The sequence below is a fragment of the Capra hircus genome, chromosome 23, assembly GCF_001704415.2.
Source record: "Capra hircus breed San Clemente chromosome 23, ASM170441v1, whole genome shotgun sequence".
In the NCBI taxonomy this organism is placed as follows: Eukaryota; Metazoa; Chordata; class Mammalia; order Artiodactyla; family Bovidae; genus Capra; species Capra hircus.
The window spans coordinates 32159438-32180420 of NC_030830.1; the positions used below are offsets into that span (position 1 = coordinate 32159438).

Consider the following 20983-nt stretch of genomic DNA (forward strand, 5'->3'; position numbering starts at 1 on the left):
CTATACTATGCTCTGGAAGGAAAGGAGATGTGTGTCTAGCTTTGTGTCGGGTTCTCGGCCCGCCTCTTTTTACGTCATGTTGGAGCGACGGCACGGGGACCTGTTAGTGTCATCCGGCAGCGCCAGGCGGCCAGGCTAAAGGTGATGGTGGAGTCCTGAGCACGCCAGAGTCTGGCCAAACTCATGGCCCTGCGGGCAGTGACCCGCGCTCTTGGCTCACTGAGCCTGACCCCCCGGATTGCCGCTGTCCCCGGCCCAAGCCTGCTCCCGGCCGCCCAGGTAATACATCTTACCCGGGAATGTAGTTGTTTCCACTCCGGCTGCTGGAGAGGGGCCTCCAGGAGAATCGAGGTGGGAAATGAGAGTCTGATTTGGAGTCACATCGGCCCGTGACTTTTAATAAGTCACGCTCAGCCTCAGCTTTCTCCTTTCTAAGTGTTTCTATCTCCCAGGGTCACACAAACGAGATATTGGAGGTGAAGTGATTTGTAGACAAAAGTACAAGTTTCAGTAACTTACATTTATTGTCTTCTTCTAAGCCAAGCATAATAAACGTTTTAAATAAGTGAATTCCTTTTTACCATTTGCAGTTATTATCAGTTCCAGTTTACATACGAGAACACATCAGTAGTCAAGGTCATACACCAACCATTGGAGCTAGGCAATCTGGCTTCAAAGCCCAGACTCTTAACCATTATTATAACCATTAAGGATGAGTTGCTACTGAGATTATGGAATTAAGGTCAAGGTAACCGAGAATTGGAAAGTAACATGAAGATATCACGAAGTTCCTAAGGGTGTCGACTTTAAAAATGCATGGCATGAGAGTTGTTTTATTTGGGGACATGTGAGGACTGCAGCCCAGGAGATAGCACCTCAGATAGCTCTGAGAAACTGCTCCAGAGAGGCAGAAGGGAAGGACAGTATGTATGTGATTTTGGTAAAGGGGGAGTGGGCTGCAATCAAGCACATTTTTTTATAAATGTTTCTGCTGGTTTCATGAAGCTTCTGCTAGTCACAAGAAACAGCTGTCACCATGAAGAATTTTATTGTTTTTCTTGATAAGAGATAAAAGAATTGGGCTCATAAAAATCAGCTCCCGAGAATATCTAACTATCTGAAGATCTGTCATGCCAGGATTTTGGGAACACAGGTGCCTCATTTCTGCTGTCCATCCTGAGCTCCATCAGAGGGTGTTGGAGGTCAGCAACTGCCGCAGCACATGATTTAATCCTTGTAGAGGTAGATGGCAAACACCCATGGCAAGTGCCAATTTGTTGACATGGGTAACTGGTGATACAGAAAAGTTAGTCTTACCATCTCTGGACCTTTCAGACTGATGGTAGAGTTTGGTAGATGTGTACTTCAAATTCAAAACCAAACCAACCTACTGTGTAAATGCTAAGAAAACAGTAGGGAGCAAGACATAAATGATCTCTCCCCTCCATTCATATTTGGAAAATTCTCAGAAACATGCAGCAAAATGGGCAGAAGGCATTGCTGCTGATGGTGGTACATAGATATATAGGAATTAACCAGCGCTGGTCCAAAATCCCTGCAGATGGTGACTGCAGCCATGAAATTAAAAGACGCTTACTCCTTGGAAGAAAAGTTATGACCAACCTAGATAGCATGTTCAAAAGCAGAGACATTACTTTGCCGACTAAGGTCCCCGTCTAATCAAGGCTATGGTTTTTCCTGTGGTCATGTATGGATGTGAGAGTTGGACTGTGAAGAACGCTGAGCACTGAAGAATTGATGCTTTTGAACTGTGGTCTTGGAGAAGACTCTTGAGAGTCCCTTGGACTGCAAGGAGATCCAACCAGTCCATTCTGAAGGAGATCAGCCCTGGGATTTCTTTGGAAGGAGTGATGCCAAAACTGAAACTCCAGTACTTTGGCCACCTCATGCAAAGAGTTGACTCATTGGAGAAGACTTTGATGCTGGGAGGGATTGGGGGCAGGAGGAGAAGGGGATGACAGAGGATGAGATGGCTGGATGGCATCACGGACTCGATGGACATGAGTCTGAGTGAACTCCGGTAGTTGGTGATGGACAGGGAGGCCTGGCGTGCTGCAATTCATGGGGTCGCAAAGAGTCAGACACGACTGAGTGACTGAACTGAACTGAACTGGAGAAAGTAGTTTAAGGAAGGAAAAGTTTCTTAGAGGAGAGTTTTGAGGCAAATTTGGAAGAAGATGCACCAAGGGGAGAACATTTCACTGAAGAAATACCTCAGAGGTGAGAGGATCAGATGAAGAGAGGTGATCAACACACATGCGCCTAGATAAGCATTCTGAACTGGTATTTGTGCAGGCTGTGACGGGTAGAGTTTTGGGGTAGCTGGTCTGGAACGCTTCCAGGAGGAAGGAAGCCACAAGCTAAACTTTGTGCCCTCTCCCTTGGCTCTCTGAGGCTTCTCCTTCAATTAGCTTTCAAGTGAAAAAGATTTCTGTTTACTTCTAGGTGACAAACAATGTCCTCCTTCAGCTGCCCTCTGCGTCGATGTTGCTTCCCTGCCGCCCAGTCCTTACCTCTGTGGCCCTTAGTGCTAAGTTTGTGTCTTGGAAGAGTCGTACGAAGTATACCACTATGCCAGTAAAGATGAGGAAGTCTGGGGGCCGAAACCACACAGGTAAGAACAAGGGCAAGAAGATTTCAGCAGTAAAGAGCAAAAACATGGTAGGACCCTTGGCCTGTATTTTGATATAGGCACAGGAATCTAATTAAAAAGCATTTATTGGACTCCTCCTGCATGTAGTGTGTAAGAGTGAGAGAACAGAATATAAAACAACATAACTAGCCTGTGCTTCTAAAGATAGGTAATGGAAGAAAACTGGACATACTCAGGAAGTTCCATGATATTTTCCTGCACACCCTTCACAAATTATTTTTGGCTGTACTGGATCTTTGTTGCTGCTCAGGATTTTTCTCTACTTGTGGCGAGCTGGGGCTACTTGGCTTTTCTTGTGGAGCACAGGCTCTAGGGCGCTCAAGCTTCAGTAGTTGAAGCATGTGGGCTCAGTAGTTGCAGTTCCCAGGCACTAGAGCACAGGCTCAATAGTTGTGGCCCACGGGCTTAGTTGCCCCATAGCATGTGGCATCTTCCCAGACCAGGGATCAAACCTCTGTCTCCTGCATTGGCAGGCAGCTTCTTTACCACTGAGCCAGCAGGGAAGCACCCCCTGTAACTGTGTTTTTACCAAGTTCCACGTGGGTGTTCACTCCCGTTTACCCCATTGTGCTATGCAATTTTTAATCATTTTCTGCTTGTGTCATAATGTTGGGAAAGCACAGCCCTCTGCCTAGGATGTATCTGTTCCCAGTGCTGGGAACTGACTCATCTGACCTGGTCATGATCCTTACTATCCTGACCACAGGCCGTATCCAGGTGCATGGTATTGGCGGGGGCCACAAGCAGCGTTATCGAATGATTGACTTTCTGCGGTTCCGGCCCGAGCAGGAATCCAAGCCAGGACCCTTTGAGGAGAAGGTCATGTTTGTCCGCTATGATCCCTGTAGGCAAGTTTGGGATGTGAAGTGGTTGTGTGGCTGGATGACTGCTCTGTGGCTTTTCAGGAGATGTGAGGCTCCCTAGGTGGTTTGCTTACCTGTCCCTCACTCTGCACAGGTCAGCAGACATAGCTCTGGTTGCTGGGGGCAACCGGAAACGCTGGATCATTGCCACAGAAAACATGAAGGCTGGAGATACAATCCTGAACTCTGACCACATAGGCCGAATGGCAGGTGAGTGATGGCCACCAGATGTGTGTGGGCTGAGAGGCTCAAGGGTGCTGATGCTGACGAAATTCTGTCTTTTAGTTGCTGCTCGGGAAGGGGACGCCCATCCTCTTGGGGCCTTGCCAGTGGGGACCCTCATCAACAATGTGGAGAGTGAGCCAGGCCGCGGGGCCCAGTATATCCGAGCCGCAGGTATGAAGAAAGGAACTTGTTGGGATCTTACAGTTTGAAAGGCCAGGGGGTACTTGAGGTTGCAGCTCTCTGAACCCATGGGCCCACATCTTGTCCACTGGCAGAGAAAAAGAGGGAAGAACAAGGCTGAAGAGGTGGTTGTGTTTTTGATCGAAAACCACACATGCCTCCTGCTTCACTGTTTCTACTCCTCAAAGGGAAAGCAAGGGCAGTGTGTGGGGTGGTGGCCCTGGAAAATCTGCTCCCACCTCCTGCTCTGTGGAGGGTCGCAGCTGTTTCTTCCCTTCCCCAGGGACGTGTGGTGTGCTGCTGCGGAAGGTGAACGGGACAGCCATTATCCAGCTGCCCTCTAAGCGGCAGATGCAGGTGCGTGGTGGGGGTGGGTGGGTGGGGAGTGCAGGTCGGAGGGGTCAGTACAGGAGGAATTTTTGGAATGTACCTTACCTGTTCAGGATAGCTCCCAGGTGTTTTATGTTGGGAAGTGCCTGGAGCTAGGTCTGTCCTTTTCTGCCATGTGACCAGGTGTGCCTTGTCAGGCTGGCAGTAGGGAGCAGTGCCTTTCATTCTCAACTAGTGTAGGACCTGCATTCGGGTTCCCTTATGTTGTATTTTCCCCGTGTTTTCTCCCTTTCTCTCCTGAGTTTGAGAAGTTCCCCAGAGTCCCTGCCCTCAACGTGTCAGGCTCTTTCCCCGCATGGTGCATTCCCCTCCATTTGCTCTCTCCATCAGGTTCTGGAGACGTGCATAGCCACAGTGGGCCGAGTCTCCAACGTTGACCACAACAAACGGGTCATCGGCAAGGCTGGGCGGAATCGCTGGCTGGGAAAGAGGCCGAACAGTGGGCGATGGCACCGCAAGGGGGGCTGGGCAGGCCGAAAGATCCGGCCGCTGCCCCCCATGAAGAGTTACGTGAAGCTGCCCTCAGCTGCTGCCCAAAGCTGATATTCCTGGACTCTAATAAAATGGCCCCCATTTTCTAAAAATCTGTTTCTGGTTTTTCTGGGGAGGATGGTACATTACTGGACAGGTGTTGGAGGGGACGGAAGTAACCGTTGGGGGAGGAGAAAGGAAAATATAGGGCGACTACTGGGGCCGCACCCCGTCTCACTTCTAGCCGCCGCCTGGCCTCGATCCCTCTATACGTCACGGAGGGGGAGTAAATGACCTCCAAAGTCGTCTGCAGTTCTGACTTTGGTTAGAGGGGCAGGTACTTCCGGTGGCAGGAGGAGGGGGACCAAAAGGAAGAGGAAAGGGCGGCGCCGGAGAGGAGGCGCCGTGCGTCGCCGAGGTGGCAGCGGCGGCTCCGCCCTGGCGCTCCCCCGGGGTCCCCAGTGTTCCGCCCTGCTCGGCGTAAATGAGCGGCGGCTCGGGGCAGGCGGGCGGCGGGGCTCCCCGAGGCGGGCGGCTGGGGGACGGGCCCCGCCCTTTCGGGCCCGGGAGGCCGCGGACCTGCGCGCGGGCGGGGCGCTGACGGCCGCCAGGCTCCCCGGGCGCTGGGGCCCGCGCGCCACGCCCCCTGCGGCCTCCAGGCCTGCGGAGACACGCCCCCTCCCGCCTCTCCGCCTCGACCCCTTCGGGGGGCCCAGGCGGAGCCCAAATCTCCGCCAGCGCCGCCGCCATCGTCTGTGCCGCGTTCCTAGCTCGGCGAAGGACAGGCCTCCCGCTGGGACCCCCATCGGCTTCTGAGGTGGCCCGAGCCCCGCCGCGGCCCCCCGCCCCGAGCCCGGGTTTTCTTCCGCCCACTCACCCCCAGCCCCCCACCCCCGGTCTTCGAGTCCCCTATCCCGCTGCGCCTTGGGATTCTGGTTTCTTTGGCCTAGCCCCCTCCCCCACCCCGTAGCTTGCCGCGCGCCCCTGGCTTCTTCGGCCTTCCATCCTGGTTCCCCCAAACCGCGCGCCCCTCACCCACCAGGTCTTCTGTGCACACTGTTCGGGGTCCTCACGTCGCCCCCACCGACCCTGATGCTCAAGTGGCTCCAGCCTTGGGTGCCTTCAGCCCACCAGCCCCTCCTCCCAGCCCGTCGGGCCCTGTGCCCTCGCTCCTTCACCAGAGTTCGGCGTCTCGTGTTCCTGCAGACTCTCCCGTGCTTCAGCCATTAGAGCTACTACCACCCCTTTGCATACGCACTTGTTCTCGATCCTCAACATCCGAAGAACACACATCCCTCGGGGCATCGCATACCCCCTTCCCAGGTCCGCTGCCGCCTGTCCAGGGCCCTGGGATTCATTTTAATTCCAAGGCTTCCCTGCCTCCACTGTCCCCTCCCCACTGCTCCAAAGGAGCTCCCTCCATGCTGCACGCCGGGCCTTGGACTCGCCTTTTAGCCCGCCAATTTTGAGTTCTTTCAGAACAAACTCCCCGGTATTCCTCTGCTCAGGCCTGGCCCCACCCAGCCTAGAGCAGGCAACTCCTGGACCCTGCTTCACCCCACCCAGCCTGACAGCTGTTGCCACATTTGCTGTCCCAACTCCTGGGTGTCTTTGATTTTCTGACTTCTCACTCTGGCTTGCCTGTTCTCTTTCCCTTGTGTTGCCAGGTGCCAAGATGGTGGGGGAACTCCGTTACAGGGAATTCAGAGTGCCCCTGGGGCCTGGCTTGCACGCTTATCCGGAGGAGCTGGTCCGCCAGCGAGTGGGCCATGATGGACATCCTGAGTACCAGATCCGCTGGCTCATCCTCCGGCGTGGGGATGACGGGGAAGGGGGCTCCAACCACGTGGATTGCAAGGCTGAGCACATCCTGCTATGGATGTCCAATGATGAAATCTATGCCAACTGCCACAAGATGCTGGGCGAAGATGGCCAGGTCATCGGGCCCTCCCAGGAGACAGCAGGGGAGGCTGGAGCGCTGGACAAATCCGTGCTGGGGGAGATGGAAACCGACGTGAAGTCTCTGATTCAGAGGGCGCTTCGGCAGCTGGAGGAATGTGTGGGCACCATTCCTCCCGCTCCTCTGCTCCACACTGTCCACGTGCTCAGTGCCTACGCCAGCATTGAGCCCCTCACCGGGGTCTTCAAAGACCCAAGGGTCCTGGACCTGCTCATGCACATGCTTAGCAGTCCCGATTATCAGATTCGCTGGAGTGCGGGCCGGATGATTCAAGCCCTGGCCTCCCATGATGCTGGTGAGGGGCAGTGTGGGGAGGAAAGGGGAGCTGGAGAGGGGCTGGGTCAGCTTAACATCTCACAGGGCCCTATGATAGGCGCCTCTGATCTCAGCAGCATGTAAATGATTCTGACCCTTCTCTTCGCGTTGGAGAGAGGGAGGTGGGAAGGTGAGTGTGGGCATCTCTGCAGAAAGGGAAGACTGAATCTTCAGAAACCTCCTATTAACTGTTTTCCTAGGCAGAGGAAGAGTTTAGACTTAAATTTTTGCAGATGAGGCAATAATAAGGTAGAATAATATAGTAAGCTTTAGCTTTTGGAGCAAATCAGCAAATTATGTTATTCTGCTGTGTGTCAGCAAAAGGCGTGAACTAAGAGTAGAGGGTCCACAAGAGGGGTCTGGGAAGGATGCGGTTAGGAGCTGTTACTGATTGGAATGTGGGTTCCAGGGACCCGGACCCAGATCCTTTTCTCACTAAGCCAGCAAGAGGCCATTGAGAAACACCTGGATTTTGACAGCCGCTGTGCTCTGCTGGCACTGTTTGCACAGGCCACGCTCTCTGAACACCCGATGTCTTTTGAGGGCATTCAGCTGCCACAGGTATTCTGTGGGGAGTGTTGGGAGGGAACTGTGGACAAAACCTGAGGGCCAGGCCTTTGCACCTGCCCTCAGAGAACAGTGTGGAGAGAAAGCTGGAACAAGGTCAGTGTAGACCAAAGTTTGTGTCCTGCAGGTCCCAGGAAGGCTGCTCTTCTCCCTGGTGAAGCGCTATTTGCATGTCACCTTCCTCCTGGATCAGCTGAATGACACTGCTGCAGAAGCAGGAGCCCCGAACTCCACTCCTGAGGAGCTGAGTGGGGAGAGGGGTCGTCTGGAGCTGGAGTTCAGCATGGCCATGGGCACGCTGATCTCAGAGCTGGTGCAGGCCATGCGCTGGGACCAGACCTGGAGCAGACAGGGGCCCTCGGGACAGCCCTCCGGTTCCATCTTCCAGCCCCAGCCGGTGGATGAGGGCCCAGGGCTCCCACCTGCCCAGGCCTTGCCTTCCCGCAGGAGGTCAAGGAGGTTTCGACCTCGCTCTGAGTTTGCCAGTGGCAATACCTATGCCTTGTATGTGCGGGATGCGCTGCAGCCGGGCATGCGCGTACGGATGCTGGATGACTACGAGGAGATCAGCGCAGGCGATGAGGGCGAGTTCCGGCAGAGCAACAATGGCGTGCCCCCTGTGCAGGTGAGCAGGGCCACCGCTGGGGGTCTGTCTGTGTGGGGCATCGCTGGGGCTTCATGATTCATGCTGGTGCTACTCAAAGTGAAAACCCTCAGTAAGCTTGGGAGGGTAAAGGGGGGTTAGCAATTGAGAGAGGAGCCATTTGGAGGGCTGAGAAAATGTGTCTGTAGAAGACTCTGAGGTCAGGGAGGCTCACGCCCATGAAGAACCTGGTAACAATGAGACCGTTCCAAAGGTCAAGTTCAGCAAGACAGTGTGGTTAAGGCCAGGAGGAAGTATAAGGGCATAAGCCACCAAGAAAAGGGACTTCCCTGGTGGTCAGTGATTAAGACTCCACGTTCCCAGTGCAGGGGCCCCCAATTCGATCCCTGGTCTGGGAATTAGATCCCACACTCTGCAACTAAGATCCCGCATGCTCCAATGAAGATCGAAGATCTCACGTACCGAAACTAAGACCCGGGGCAGCCAAATAAATAAAGACTAAAAAAAAAAAGCCACCAAGGGTAGGAGACAAGAAAGATGTTCCTGTTTAGAGAAGGCGTCCTTTACGTGCTCACGTGGCTTTCATGTGTTCTGCTCTTTGGAGGTTTCTCCAGACCTGGCCAGGTGGTCACCCTGAGGGCTGTGTGTCCACATTCATCATCAGGTCATAGCCAGTTACTAAGTAAGCTCTTGGCCCCTTCCCTCTCTGTTTTTCCCATTTCCCCCAGGTGCTGTGGGAGTCAACAGGCCGCACCTATTGGGTGCACTGGCACATGCTGGAGATTCTGGGCTTTGAGGAAGACATTGAGAACATGGTTGAGGCTGCTGATGAGTACCAGGGGGCAGCGGTCAGTGCAGCTGTGGGTACAGGTGAGCCCAGAGAGGAAGCCGGGGTCAGCTCGGAGCAGTGGTCCGGCGGGGTCAGGCAGTGACATCTCTGTACCCTGTGGCCCATTTCCACAGCCCTGCCGTCCTGGCGCTGGAAGCCCATGACCGAGCTCTATGCTGTGCCCTACGTGTTGCCTGAGGACGAGGACACTGAGGAGAGTGAACATCTGACCCAGGCCGAGTGGTGGGAGCTCCTCTTCTTCATCAAGAAGCTGGATGGCCCCGACCATCAGGAGGTTCTCCAGATCCTTCAGGAGAACCTGGACGGGGAGGTAGAGCCGGACTGTGTTAGGGGGTGTGGAAGGCTTGGGATGGGAAGCAGAGGCCGACAGTGTAAGGGGCTGCAGGGGAGGGCTCTAGGATGTTTGGGATTGGCTACCTGTTTGGGAGGAGCCGGCTGCCATGAGAGGTTCGGGGTGGAGAAGATGCATGCAGAGAACCCTTCCCCTGGCAAGCGCCTCTGCGGGCGGGTAGAGCCACCTGCAGCGACCTGCGTCTCCCCCGATGGCAGGTTCTGGATGACGAGGTCCTGGCTGAACTGGCCGTGCCCACGGAGTTGGCCCAAGACCTGCTGCTGGCTCTGCCACAGCGACTCGACGACAGCGCCCTCAGGGACCTGCTCAACTGCCGCGTCTATAGGAAGTACGGGCCCGAGGCCCTGGCAGGGCAGCCAGCCCACCCGTCCCTGTTGGAAGCCCAGGCCCAGCCTCAGGAATCAGCTGATGCAGCCAGAGTGGAAGGTGGGGTGCCACACGGACAGCAGCTCTGCGTAGTGGCCTCTCCAAGGGCGTTAGGCCAGGAGAGACGTCTGTGCTGGATTTTGTGCAATCCTGTCTTGAGACCGATGGCACTTTAGGAAGTCTGAAATGTTGAGATTAGCAGTGAATGGAGAAGCAGATGTTGTACTCCCTCCAAAGAATGAAGGAGGATGTAAGGTTAGAACGTTGTGGCAATTCCCTGGCGGTCCAGTGGTTAAGACTTGGCATTTCCACTACAGTGGCCTGGATTTAACCCCTGGTCGGGGAACTAAGATCCTGCAAGGTGAGAGGCACAGCCAAACAGAACAAACATCGCAAGAGATTTGACGCCCTGAAAGCCCTCACGTTGAATTTTTTCTGCTGGAGGGAAAAACAGATTATTGCATGCTTCTGGAAAATGCTCTTCTGCTTGTGGATGGGAAGTTCTTCTGCTTTATTTTGGAGGGGGACCCTCACCTCGCAACCTTTGAGATCTTAGCTCCCCATCCAGAGACCGAACCCAGCCCTCTACAGTGGAAGCACAGAGCTAGACTGCCAGGGAAGTCCCTCCCTTGCTATTTTAAGAAAACAAAATAAAAAGGTTGTCATGAAGCTGTCTTACAAGTACATTAAGAGCTCTGAGATCCCCAGAACCTAACTTTTAGGGGGAACAAAAAAATCAAAAACATTTTTAGGAGAAGAGAGGAAACAAGAGAGTTAGGAATGTGTCTCTCCTTTTCTGACCCTTCTGTAACTAACAGTGGCCAATTATTGTAACTTCCCCTCTCCTGTAGCAAAAGAAGCTCCGACTCAGGGCTCTAACACGCCGCTGCAGCGTCTGGCAGAGGGTTTCGGTCCGGCTGGGAAAATCTTCCTGGATCTGGAGGGAGCGTTCCGCTCAGAGGGGCCCCGGCAGGGAGAGGCCAAGCCCCTCCTTCTGCAACTGCAGCGGCAGCCCCAGCCCTTCCTTGTGCTCATGCGGAGCCTCGACACTCCTGCTGCCAACAAGCCCCTGCACCTGGCTGTTCTGAGGTGAGGGGGTGCGGTGGGGCGGGGCGGAGCAGAGGGGTCTCTGAGCCTGACTGTGCATCTCTCTCCTCCCGCCCTGCCCCCACGCTCCCTAGAATCCTGATGCAGCTGGTGGATTTCCCTGAGGCACTGCTGCTCCCCTGGCATGAAGCCATGGACGCCTGCATGGCCTGCCTGCAGTCCCCAAACACTGACCGAGAGGTACCCCTACCCCGCCCTGGGGAGATGCTGAGGGGGGAGGAGGCCAGGCAGCTTCTGGCAAGGCAGACACCCACCCCCCCTGGGTGGGGCTCAGAAGGGCACCATGGAGCCTTTGTGCTCTTGCTTTGGGTTTTGTGTTTGAAACTGAATTATATATGTATTTTAAAAAGGTCATACTGTTCACAGAGTTCACAAATAAGAGCAGTGTAACAAGGTATAAACTGCAAATTCTCACTCCCACCAGAGTCCCCTGTTTTCCCAATGCCCCCCACTGTGCCTCTTTTGGGTAACCACTTGTATTTATTTATGTATCTTTCCTGTGTTTCCTTAGATAAACAAGCCCAGAAGTGATCTTACTTGCCATCTCTTTTTGTTACATAAAAGGTTATATTTATGTTACATTAAGAGCCTCAGTGGAGACTTCCTCAGGTGGTGCTTCCCCTATAAGGGGCACTGGTTGGATCTCTGGTTAGGGAACTAAGATCCCCTATGCTGGGGCATGGCCAAAAAAAAAAAAAAGATAAAAATGAGTGCCCCCAAAACTCCAACAACAAAGAATAGCCTCAGTGGCTCCTGTTTGGCTGAGCCTGTGGAGGAAAGGGGAGTGAAGGAGGCGGGGGGGCACCATCACAGCCGCCTGCCCTGGAGCTCTCCTGGGCACTGAAGGCTGGGGAAGAGGGCAGAGAACTAGAGTCGTGGTGGCAGTGCATGTTTGCAACACACCCCTTTGGCTGCTCCCCAGGTTTTAGCGCTATGGTGGGCTTACTTACACACATCTGCTCCCTCTTGGCCCCCTCCTTGCCCTCAGGTCTCTCTCCTTGGGGCCTGAGCATCTCAAAACCCAGCCCCACAGCTGGTTCTTGGGACAGCTGGGCCTGAGAAGAAACAACCAGAGATGCCCCCGGCACCTGTTGCCAGCGTAGTCAGTGGTCCACAACCCCAGGTCCAGGGCACCTCTTGGCTTTCCCATTGCAGTTTGTTTGGTTCTCCAACTTCACCAAGCCCTCACACCTCCCCATCCCTGTCTCTCTCTTTTGTAATGCTGAGTTCTCAAGCTGCTTATTTTCTTTTTATTAATTTGTGTATTACTTATGACCACACTGGGTCTTTGTTGCTGCGCATGGGCTCTCTCTAGTTGTGCCAAGCGAGAGCTGCTTTTCATTGTGGTGCATGGGGTTCTCATTGCGGTGACTTCTCTTGTTGTGCAACACAAGCTCTAGGTGCGTGCACTTCGGTAGTTGCAGCTCACGGGTTCTAGAGCTTGGCCTCAGTAGTTGTGGCGCATGGGCTTAGCTGTCCCGAGGCATGGGGGATCTTCCCGGACCAGGGGTTGAACCTGTGTACCCTGCGTTGGCAGGCGGATTCTTTGGGAAGCCCCATCCCTATCTCTTCACTTCCTCACTCTGTGTTCACTGCAGTAGCCCTGGCACATAGTAGGTGTGTAGTCAGCACTGTTGAAGACGACTTGTAGTCCATCCCCTTTATTCACCGCCCCCACGCCCATCCCAGGTGCTCCAGGAGCTGATCCTCTTCCTGCACCGCCTGGCCTCCGTGAGCAGGGACTATGCCGTGGTGCTCAATCAGCTGGGAGCCCGGGACGCCATCTCCAAGGCCCTAGAAAAGCACCTGGGAAAGCTGGAGCTGGCTCAGGAGCTGCGGGATATGGTGTTCAAGTGCGAGAAGCACGCCCACCTCTACCGGAAGCTCACTACCAACATCCTGGGAGGCTGTATCCAGGTCAGGGGGAAGGTCAGGGGGCGCTGGTGGGTTCACAGCTGGGTGAGAGTGTGAAATCCTAGCGGTGGCAGAGGAAAGGGTGTGTGTTTCTGAAGTTGGAAGGCAGGTGAGTCTAGTGAACCTGAGGGGCATTGGTTCTCGGCCTCTCTTGGCTCGCTGACCCTGCTCTGCCAGTGGCATGGAAGTGGTCCCAGAGCTGCTGGTTTTTCCTCCACGCGTGTCTCCATGTCCCTACCCTCTCCCGGCACCCTTTCTCTCCATGTCCCGGCTGCAGATGGTGCTGGGCCAGATCGAAGACCACAGACGAACCCACCGCCCCATCAACATCCCCTTCTTCGATGTGTTCCTCAGATACCTGTGCCAGGGTTCGTGAGTGTACCCTCACCACCCCGAGTCTCCACACCTCCAAGTGTTTTCCCCCCTGCATCTGCCAGGCTGTGACCACCACCCCTTCCCGCGTGCCCGCAGGCTCCAGCATGGAGGTGAAGGAGGACAAGTGCTGGGAGAAGATGGAGGTGTCGTCCAACCCACACCGGGCCAGCAAGCTGACGGACCGCAACCCCAAGACCTACTGGGAGTCCAACGGCAGCGCCGGCTCCCACCGTATCACCCTGCACATGCAGCAGGGGACTCTCATCAGGTAGCGTGCCCCGGGCCTGCGCCTGACACACACCCTCGCCTTCTCGCGACTTCCCTGCTGTTGGTCTTGGGGAGGGCCCCCGTCCCCCTGAACGTGACCAGAAGGTCCCCTTGGCTGTGTCTGCGGGGACCCGACTGGATCTGGAGCTGACTGGTCCCTCTGCCCTCGCCCCTCCCAGGCAGCTGGCTCTGCTGGTGGCTAGCGAGGACTTGAGCTACATGCCGGCCAGGGTGGTGGTGTTCGGGGGCGACAGCGCCACCTCCCTTAACACGGAACTCAACTCGGTAGGGCCCCTTGTGCCGTTTGGCCACCCCTCATGGGATCCGCCCTCCTGCCCAGATCCCTAAAGGCCCGTGTTCCTCCATCTTGAGCCCCATAGAAGGTGAAGTCTGTCCGTGTGCCCCTGTGATGGCCTCAGGCCCCGAGCAGTGAAGATAGCATTGGGACCCCCTCCGTCAGGACCCCATGCACCCCAGGGCTGGGGGAAGGAGGGACAGCAGGGCACAGAAGCAGACTAGGGTGCCTTCAGCACTCCCATCCACACACCGGGCGGTGACCGTGCTCTCTGCTTGCCCCCCACCCCGCCAGGTGAATGTGATGCCCTCCGCCAGCCGGGTGGTCCTCTTGGAGAACCTGAGCTGCGTCTGGCCCGTCATCCAGATCCGCATAAAGCGCTGCCAGCAGGTGGGGCTGGGGGACATGGGGTGGGGGGCGTGGGCCCCACGCTCTGCACCCTGTGACTTGCAGTTCTTGGACCAGCACTCCAGCCCATCCTGAGGAGTGTGTGGGGCCGGTGGAAACGGGCCTGTGTGCGTTGCAGGGCGGCATTGACACGCGCATTCGGGGGTTGGAGGTCCTGGGCCCCAAGCCCACCTTCTGGCCGGTGTTCCGGGAGCAGCTGTGCCGCCACACGCGCCTCTTCTACATGGTCCGGGCACAGGCTTGGAGCCAGGACATCGCAGAGGACCGCAGGGGGCTCCTGCACCTGAGCTCCAGGTGTGCGAGCACGTGTGCGCCTGTGTGCCTGAGGGGTAGCCTGCAGTTTCAGGCTGGCAGACTTGGGCTTGCAGCCCCCAACACCTTCCCACCTCCTCCCCTCCCCAGACTCAACGGTGCCCTACGCCACGAGCAGAACTTTGCCAGTCACTTCCTCCCTGACGAAGAGGCTGCCCAGGCACTGGGCAAGACCTGCTGGGAGGCCTTGGTCAGCCCCCTGGTGCAGAACATCACCTGCCCTGGTAACTGCCCCTGCCCCAGCCCATTCACCATCCCAGTGCTCAGTCCCACTCTCCAGTCCCTGCTTGCTCTTTCCTGGGTGACGCCTTTGGCCCATTTGTCACCTGCACTCACTCAGCCTCCCCAAGCCCCAGGCTTCTCACAGCCCAGGGGCGCCTCCTTTCCATGTGTCCCGGGTGTCAGCTGACCCCACGCAGTCAGGAGGGGCCTTGCTCCCTCCCCTCCTGTGGCAGTCCACTGCTGTCCTCTGCACGCCCATCCAGGCCAGCCTCCCCAGCAGCCTCTGCACACTCGCCCTGCCTTAGCTTGTTCTTCCCCCGCCTCCAGATGAAGAAGGCGTCAGCCCCCTGGGCTGGCTGTTGGACCAGTACCTGGAGTGTCGGGAGGCTGCCCACAACCCGCAGAGCCGCGCAGCAGCGTTCTCCTCCCGGGTGCGCCGTCTCACCCACCTGCTGGTGCACGTGGAGCCCTGTGAAGCGCCCCCCGCGGTGGCGGCCTCGCCTCGGCCCAGTGAGTGCTGGGAGCTGGCTGGGGGTGCATCTCCTTCCTCACTGTCCCCTCCCTGCAGGCGGCCACGCCTCGGCCCAGTGAGTGCCAGGAGCTGGCTGGGGGGCGTCTCCTTCCTCACTGTCCCTTCCCTGCACGCTCAGCCTGATGCTCGCTTCCTGGTTTGTGTCACCCCCACCGGGGAGCATCATTTCAGTGGGCAGCATGTCCAGAAAGACCCCCTGGGCTCAGCCCAGGATGAGGGGGGATGGATGGGGGACCCAGGAGCTGAGGAGCTGCCCCTACCCTTCCTCTGCCCCTCCCGCTGTGTCCACAGAGGGCAGAAACAGAAGCCACGACTGGAGCTCCCTGGCCACCCGGGGGCTTCCCAGCAGCATCATGAGAAACCTGACCCGCTGCTGGCGGGCGGTGGTGGAGCAGCAGGTGGGCCGGCCAGCCAGGCGGGCGGGCGGGGCTGTGCCCCCGGCATGCTGGGTTGCCTTCACGCTGCCAACTCCCACCCTCCAGGTGCACAGCTTTCTGACCTCACGCTGGCGGGATGATGACTTTGTGCCCCGCTACTGCGAACACTTCAGTAATCTGCAGAAGGCGAGCTCCGAGCTGTTTGGGCCACGGGCAGCCTTTTTGCTGGCGCTGCAGAATGGCTGTGCTGGTGCCCTGCTGAAGCTGCCTTTCCTCAGAGCTGCCCACGTAAGCCTCCTGTGTCCCCTGCCCTGGGACCTCTCTCCTCAAACTCTCTCTTCCCCTCCTCAGAGTTGCCCACCCCCTACATTCCCACTCAGCAAGAGGCATGTATTGCTATAGACCCATGTTATAAAAAATCTGAAAAAAAAAAAAAAAAAAAGGGAATTCCCTGGTGGCCCAGTGGTTAGGACCCTGTACTTTCGCTGCTGTGGGCCCAAATTCGATCCCTGGGCAAGGAACTAAGATCTCACACACACACAACACACACACACACACACACACACACACACACACACACACACAGATAAAAGTAAAAAATGACCTGCTTTGTGCCATTCTAATATATCTTTGCATACCTTCTTCTACTTGCATGCTTGATTTCACTTAGTTTTACCCACAAGTAGCTAAATGCTTTATCCTGTTTTTTTTGACCCTTACATTAAAAGTCATTTTCATGTTGCTATTTGTCCTCAAATTTTTGCATAGGGCCCATCAAATGGATGTACTGTGATTTCCTCCACCGTTCCTATTATTCCAAGTGCTTAACCCACTCCAGTATTACTGCCTGCCGAATCCCATGGACAGGGGAACCTAGTGGGCTACAGTCCATGGGGTCACAAAGACTTGGGACATGACTGACCAACTAACACTTTTAACACTTAATATGTGTCAGGCACTGTGATAAGAGCTGAAGATAGATGAAGACCCTTCCCTCCAAGTTCACAAATCAGAAAATTTATGTGACTCACTTTATCTCAGTGGCCTTGTGTGCTTGTCTCCTTGTGTTAAATTATCATTGTTGGATTTTAGACATGCTAAATGTGAAAATCGTGTTTATCATTGTTAGTATTTTTTTAAATGTTATTTTACTGAATTTATTCGGGGGTGTCATGTCTTAGTTGTGGCACGCGGGACAAACCCGGGCCCCCAGCATCAGTAGCATAGAGTCTTAACCATTGGACCATCAGGGAAGTCCCAGTATTGTTAATGTACACAGTTGTTAATGATTTTAGGAATTTTATAAATTGTTGTTTATAATTGTTGACCAGTTGATACAGCTGCTGGCCATTCATATTTCCTTCCTCAGACGCTCCTCCTCCCTGTGCTCCCACTCACCAGCTTCATTCTCTCCTTCAGTTTCTGACTACGATCATACCACCCTGAACACACCCGATCTCACCTCCTTCACAGTTTCCCTGTGCTCTCCCCACTGCCCAGGTGAGCGAGCAATTTGCCCGACACATCGACCAGCGGATCCAGGGCAGCCGGATCGGTGGGGCCCGGGGAATGGAGATGCTGGCCCAACTGCAACGATGCCTGGAAACCGTCCTCATCTTCTCTGGTCTGGAGATAGCCACCACTTTCGAGCATTACTACCAGTGAGTGTGGACCGAGGAAGTGGGAGGTGGGAGGAGGCAGGATGATGGGCAAGGCAAGCCCTCGGGGTCTGGGGGGCTGGGGTCTGGGTAGGCTGGAGTCTTGGAGTGGGAGGCCCTGCCAGGCAGCCTCACCAAGACTCAGCCTGGGCTGTGCACGCTACAGGCACTACATGGCGGACCGTCTCCTGGGCGTGGGCTCGAGTTGGCTGGAGGGGGCTGTGCTGGAGCAGATCGGCCCCTGCTTCCCCAACCGCCTCCCCCAGGAGATGTTGCGGAGCCTGAGCACCTCCGAGGAGCTGCAACGCCAGTTCCATGTATACCAGCTCCAGCGGCTTGATCAGGAACTCCTGAAGCTGGAGGACACAGAGAAGAAGATACAGGTGGAAGCGGGGGAGGGAACTAAACTAGCAAGAAGAGAGGAAGGCAGAGAGAGGCTCGGGACAGACCCGAGGAGCCGGCTGGCTTAGGGGCACCCTGTGTTCCATCTTCAGGTGAGCCGTGACGCCAGCGCCAGTGGCAGGGGCCATGAGAGAGGGACCGGGGAGGAAGCTGAGCTGGAAGCTGGGGCTGTGGAGGCAGCAGCAGCAGCCGGTGTGGCAGGGGAGGAGGAGGAGGAGGACGAGAGCGAGGATCTCTACTATGAAGGGGCGATGCCAGAAGTGTCTGTGCTCGTCCTGTCACCACGCTGCTGGCCCACCGCCTCCATCTGCCACACGCTCAACCCCAGAACCTGCCTGCCTGCCTACCTGAGGGGCACCTTGAACCGATACTCCAACTTCTACAACAAGCGTGAGCAGCTGGGCTGAGGGAACTGGGGACCTGGGAAGAGGACAGGATGCTGGGAAAGAACCTGGGCTTGGCGGTGGCCCCTGGGCCTGGCAGCCTGTAGATTTGAGAAGAAAAGACTGGAACTTAGGTTTGGAGTAGGGGTGGGGTGAAAGGGCACCAGATCCCGGAACTGTTGCTGTTTCTATTCTTCAAATAATGACCTGGGGCTCCCATTATGGTGGGGAGAATGGAGGCAGGAAGCACCTGAGGTCCACAGAAGGTGGTGGGTGTCTGGCTCCTGGTCAGTCATCGTAACCTCAGCTCCCCACTGGAGGCTGATCCTAGGCAGTGAAAAGGAGGTGGGTGATACTGAGACCTTGCCCTCAGGGAGCTTCTCCACCAGCTTCAAGACACTGTTTCCAGTTTGATGAGAGCCCCAGTCCTTTCTCACTTCGTGACTTAAAAAAATGGAGAACCCCTCGGAGGCACTGATCACGGGCTGCCTGGCATGGGGTGGGCTCCCAGATACCTGAGGCTGACCCAGGAGGCAGACTCAAGGAAGGCCAAGCTCTGGAAGCTCAGACCAAGAGCCAGTGTCCAGACACACTGGACCCCAGGCTCTGCAGAGGTTAGTGAGGACAAAACTCCAGCAATGGCACGTCCTCGCCAGCCCCCCGACTCCTGCCACCTCCCTGACCCTCCTCAGGTCAGAGCTACCCTGCCCTGGAGCGGGCCCTGCAAAGGCGACTGCAGTGGACATGGCTGGGCCGGGCGGAGCTGCAGTTCGGGGACCAGACACTGCACGTGTCCACCGTGCAGATGTGGCTGCTGCTGCATTTCAACGAGCTGAAGGTGGCCCAGCTCCCCCGCGCCTCCCTGTTCTCGCAACCTGTCCATCCTCTTTCTTCTCTCCACCCTCTCTCTTCCCTGCCCCCCACCCTGGGAGGCCCTGATGCTTCCCTCTTCTTCCCAAGGCGGTCTCTGTGGAGAGTCTGCTGGCGCACTCGGGGCTCCCTCCAGATGTGCTGAATCAGGCAATTGGGCCTCTGACTTCGTCAAGGGGCCCCCTGGACCTTGATGAGACAAAGGACACCCCAGCAGGTCTGTACTTAGGGCACTGGGGCCTGTGTCCTCAGCCAGGGCCAGTGTCCTCGGGGGACCCCTGCCAAGTGACCAGCACTTATTTCAGGGTTGCTCAAGATTCGAGACAGCAGCGAGGAACCCAGGCCTCGGAGGGGCAACGTGTGGCTCATCCCAGCTCAGACATACCTGAAAGCTGAGGATGAAGAGGGCCGGAACTTGGAGAAGAGACGGAACCTTCTCAACTGCCTCATCGTCCGAATCCTCAAAGCCCATGGGGATGAGGGGCTGCACATTGACCAGCTTGTCTGCCTGGTAGGTGGCGGTGGGTGGTGGGTGAGGGGGCTTTGCAAGTTGGAGGGCAGTCTCCAGGAGGTGGGGGCCCTGTGGGGTGGGGGGCAGTCTCCAGGAGGTGGGGGCCCTGTGGGGTGGGGGCAGTCTCCAGGAGGTGGGGGCCCTGTGGGGTGGGGGCAGTCTCCAGGAGGTGGGGGCCCTGTGGGGTGGGGGCAGTCTCCAGGAGGTGGGGGCCCTGTGGGGTGGGGGGCAGTCTCCAGGAGGTGGGGGCCCTGTGGGGTGGGGGCAGTCTCCAGGAGGTGGGGGCCCTGTGGGGTGGGGGCAGTCTCCAGGAGTAGGTGGATCCCCATGCGAAGTCTTGGGCTCACTGTGGACCCTGTAGGTGAGTGAGAAGTGAGGCTGGGCCTCGCTGTCCTTGGACTGGGGGCTAGAGGTGGGGTAAGCTGGGTGTCCCTGACCTCTCTTTCCCCTTCGGCCCACCACACCAGGTGCTGGAGGCTTGGCAGAAGGGCCCGTGTCCTCCCAGGGGCCTGGTCAGCAGCCTTGGCAGGGGGTCCACCTGCGGCAGTGCTGACGTTCTCTCCTGCATCCTGCACCTGCTGGGCAAGGGCACGGTGAGACGCCAGGATGACCGGCCCCAGATGCTGTCTTATGCGGTTCCCATGACTGTCATGGAGCCTCACACTGAGTCCCTGAACCCAGGCTCCTTGGGCCCCAACCCACCACTCACCTTCCACACCCTGCAGATCCGCTCCCGGGGCGTGCCCTACGCCTCCTGCACAAGCACCCAGAGCTTCTCTACCTTCCGGTAGCCCTGGAGACAGGGTCAGGGTTAGGTAGGGCCGGGGCTTTCCACAGAATAAAATGCAGGAGTTTGATTACTTGGCCTGTGTGGTAACTGCCAGGGATCTGCCAAGGGTGGGGACTTTCCTGGCTGAAAGGAGACAGGAGCCCTCAGCTCCGAGGCTGAATCACGCCATGCCAGGGTCCTTTGGGTGAGGATGGCAGGCTGTGTGTGACTGAGCACCCTCCTCTCAGCCGGGGGAATTAAGTGGACTCCAGGAGTGGGCCTTCTTGGAGGGTATGTGGTTAGAAGAGCTTTCACCTGGCAGGCTGGAGAGTCAAGCCCATCTTGCCACGAGCTGGATGGCTTGCAACTTAAGCAGATCATCAAGCAGGGATCTATTTTCCTTGTTTGTGGAATTGACTGGACACTGTGCCTTCTGGAGCTAAGGCTGACAGGGAAGGTGAGATAAAGGACCCTTGTGGCCACTGCAGGCCCCCAGGACCATGTTCCACCTGGAAGCTCTATGATCTGGGTTAGAGGAACTGCAGCTCCCACGGCTCTTCCTTGCCCCTGTGCACTCCCGCACACCAGTAGCCTTCCCTGCCCATGGGACTGTCTCTGCAGGGCAAACATTCCCAGGCTGTGACTTTTGCTTCCCTGATCCTTAGAACCCTAGAGCTGGTTTGCACACCGAGGACCACATAATGATCCCATTTATAGTCATGTCCCCCAGTCGGCCAGTCCAGAGACAGAATGTGGTTTATTGG

General features: G+C 56.5%; 2 protein-coding genes across 4 annotated transcripts; both read left to right on the forward strand.

Moving 5' to 3' along the window:
* On the forward strand, positions 85-4916 carry MRPL2 (mitochondrial ribosomal protein L2). The gene is made up of 7 exons (XM_018038599.1): positions 85-279; positions 2467-2635; positions 3381-3522; positions 3632-3747; positions 3823-3933; positions 4226-4299; positions 4663-4916. Exons 1-7 carry the CDS (start codon positions 184-186, stop codon positions 4873-4875), a joined length of 921 nt encoding a protein of 306 aa, XP_017894088.1. The 5' UTR covers positions 85-183; the 3' UTR covers positions 4876-4916.
* Positions 5483-20310, forward strand: CUL7 (cullin 7). 3 transcript variants are annotated; one of them, XM_018038600.1, is made up of 27 exons: positions 5483-5620; positions 6010-6126; positions 6471-7058; positions 7488-7639; positions 7773-8270; positions 8978-9119; positions 9213-9409; positions 9649-9877; positions 10669-10906; positions 10999-11104; positions 12614-12841; positions 13116-13206; positions 13310-13481; positions 13660-13765; positions 14070-14165; positions 14302-14477; positions 14586-14719; positions 15045-15227; positions 15541-15647; positions 15732-15914; positions 17127-17287; positions 17451-17667; positions 17779-18076; positions 18762-18907; positions 19030-19156; positions 19245-19450; positions 19918-20241. In XM_018038600.1, the coding sequence occupies exons 3-27, from the start codon at positions 6479-6481 to the stop codon at positions 20239-20241; spliced, it is 5097 nt and encodes a 1698-aa protein (XP_017894089.1). In that variant the 5' UTR covers positions 5483-5620; positions 6010-6126; positions 6471-6478. The 3 variants fall into 3 exon arrangements, with proteins under 3 accessions (XP_017894089.1, XP_017894090.1, XP_017894091.1); XM_018038601.1 differs by lacking the exon at positions 6010-6126 and having other exon boundaries at positions 5484-5620; XM_018038602.1 differs by lacking the exons at positions 5483-5620; positions 6010-6126 and having other exon boundaries at positions 6479-7058; positions 19918-20310.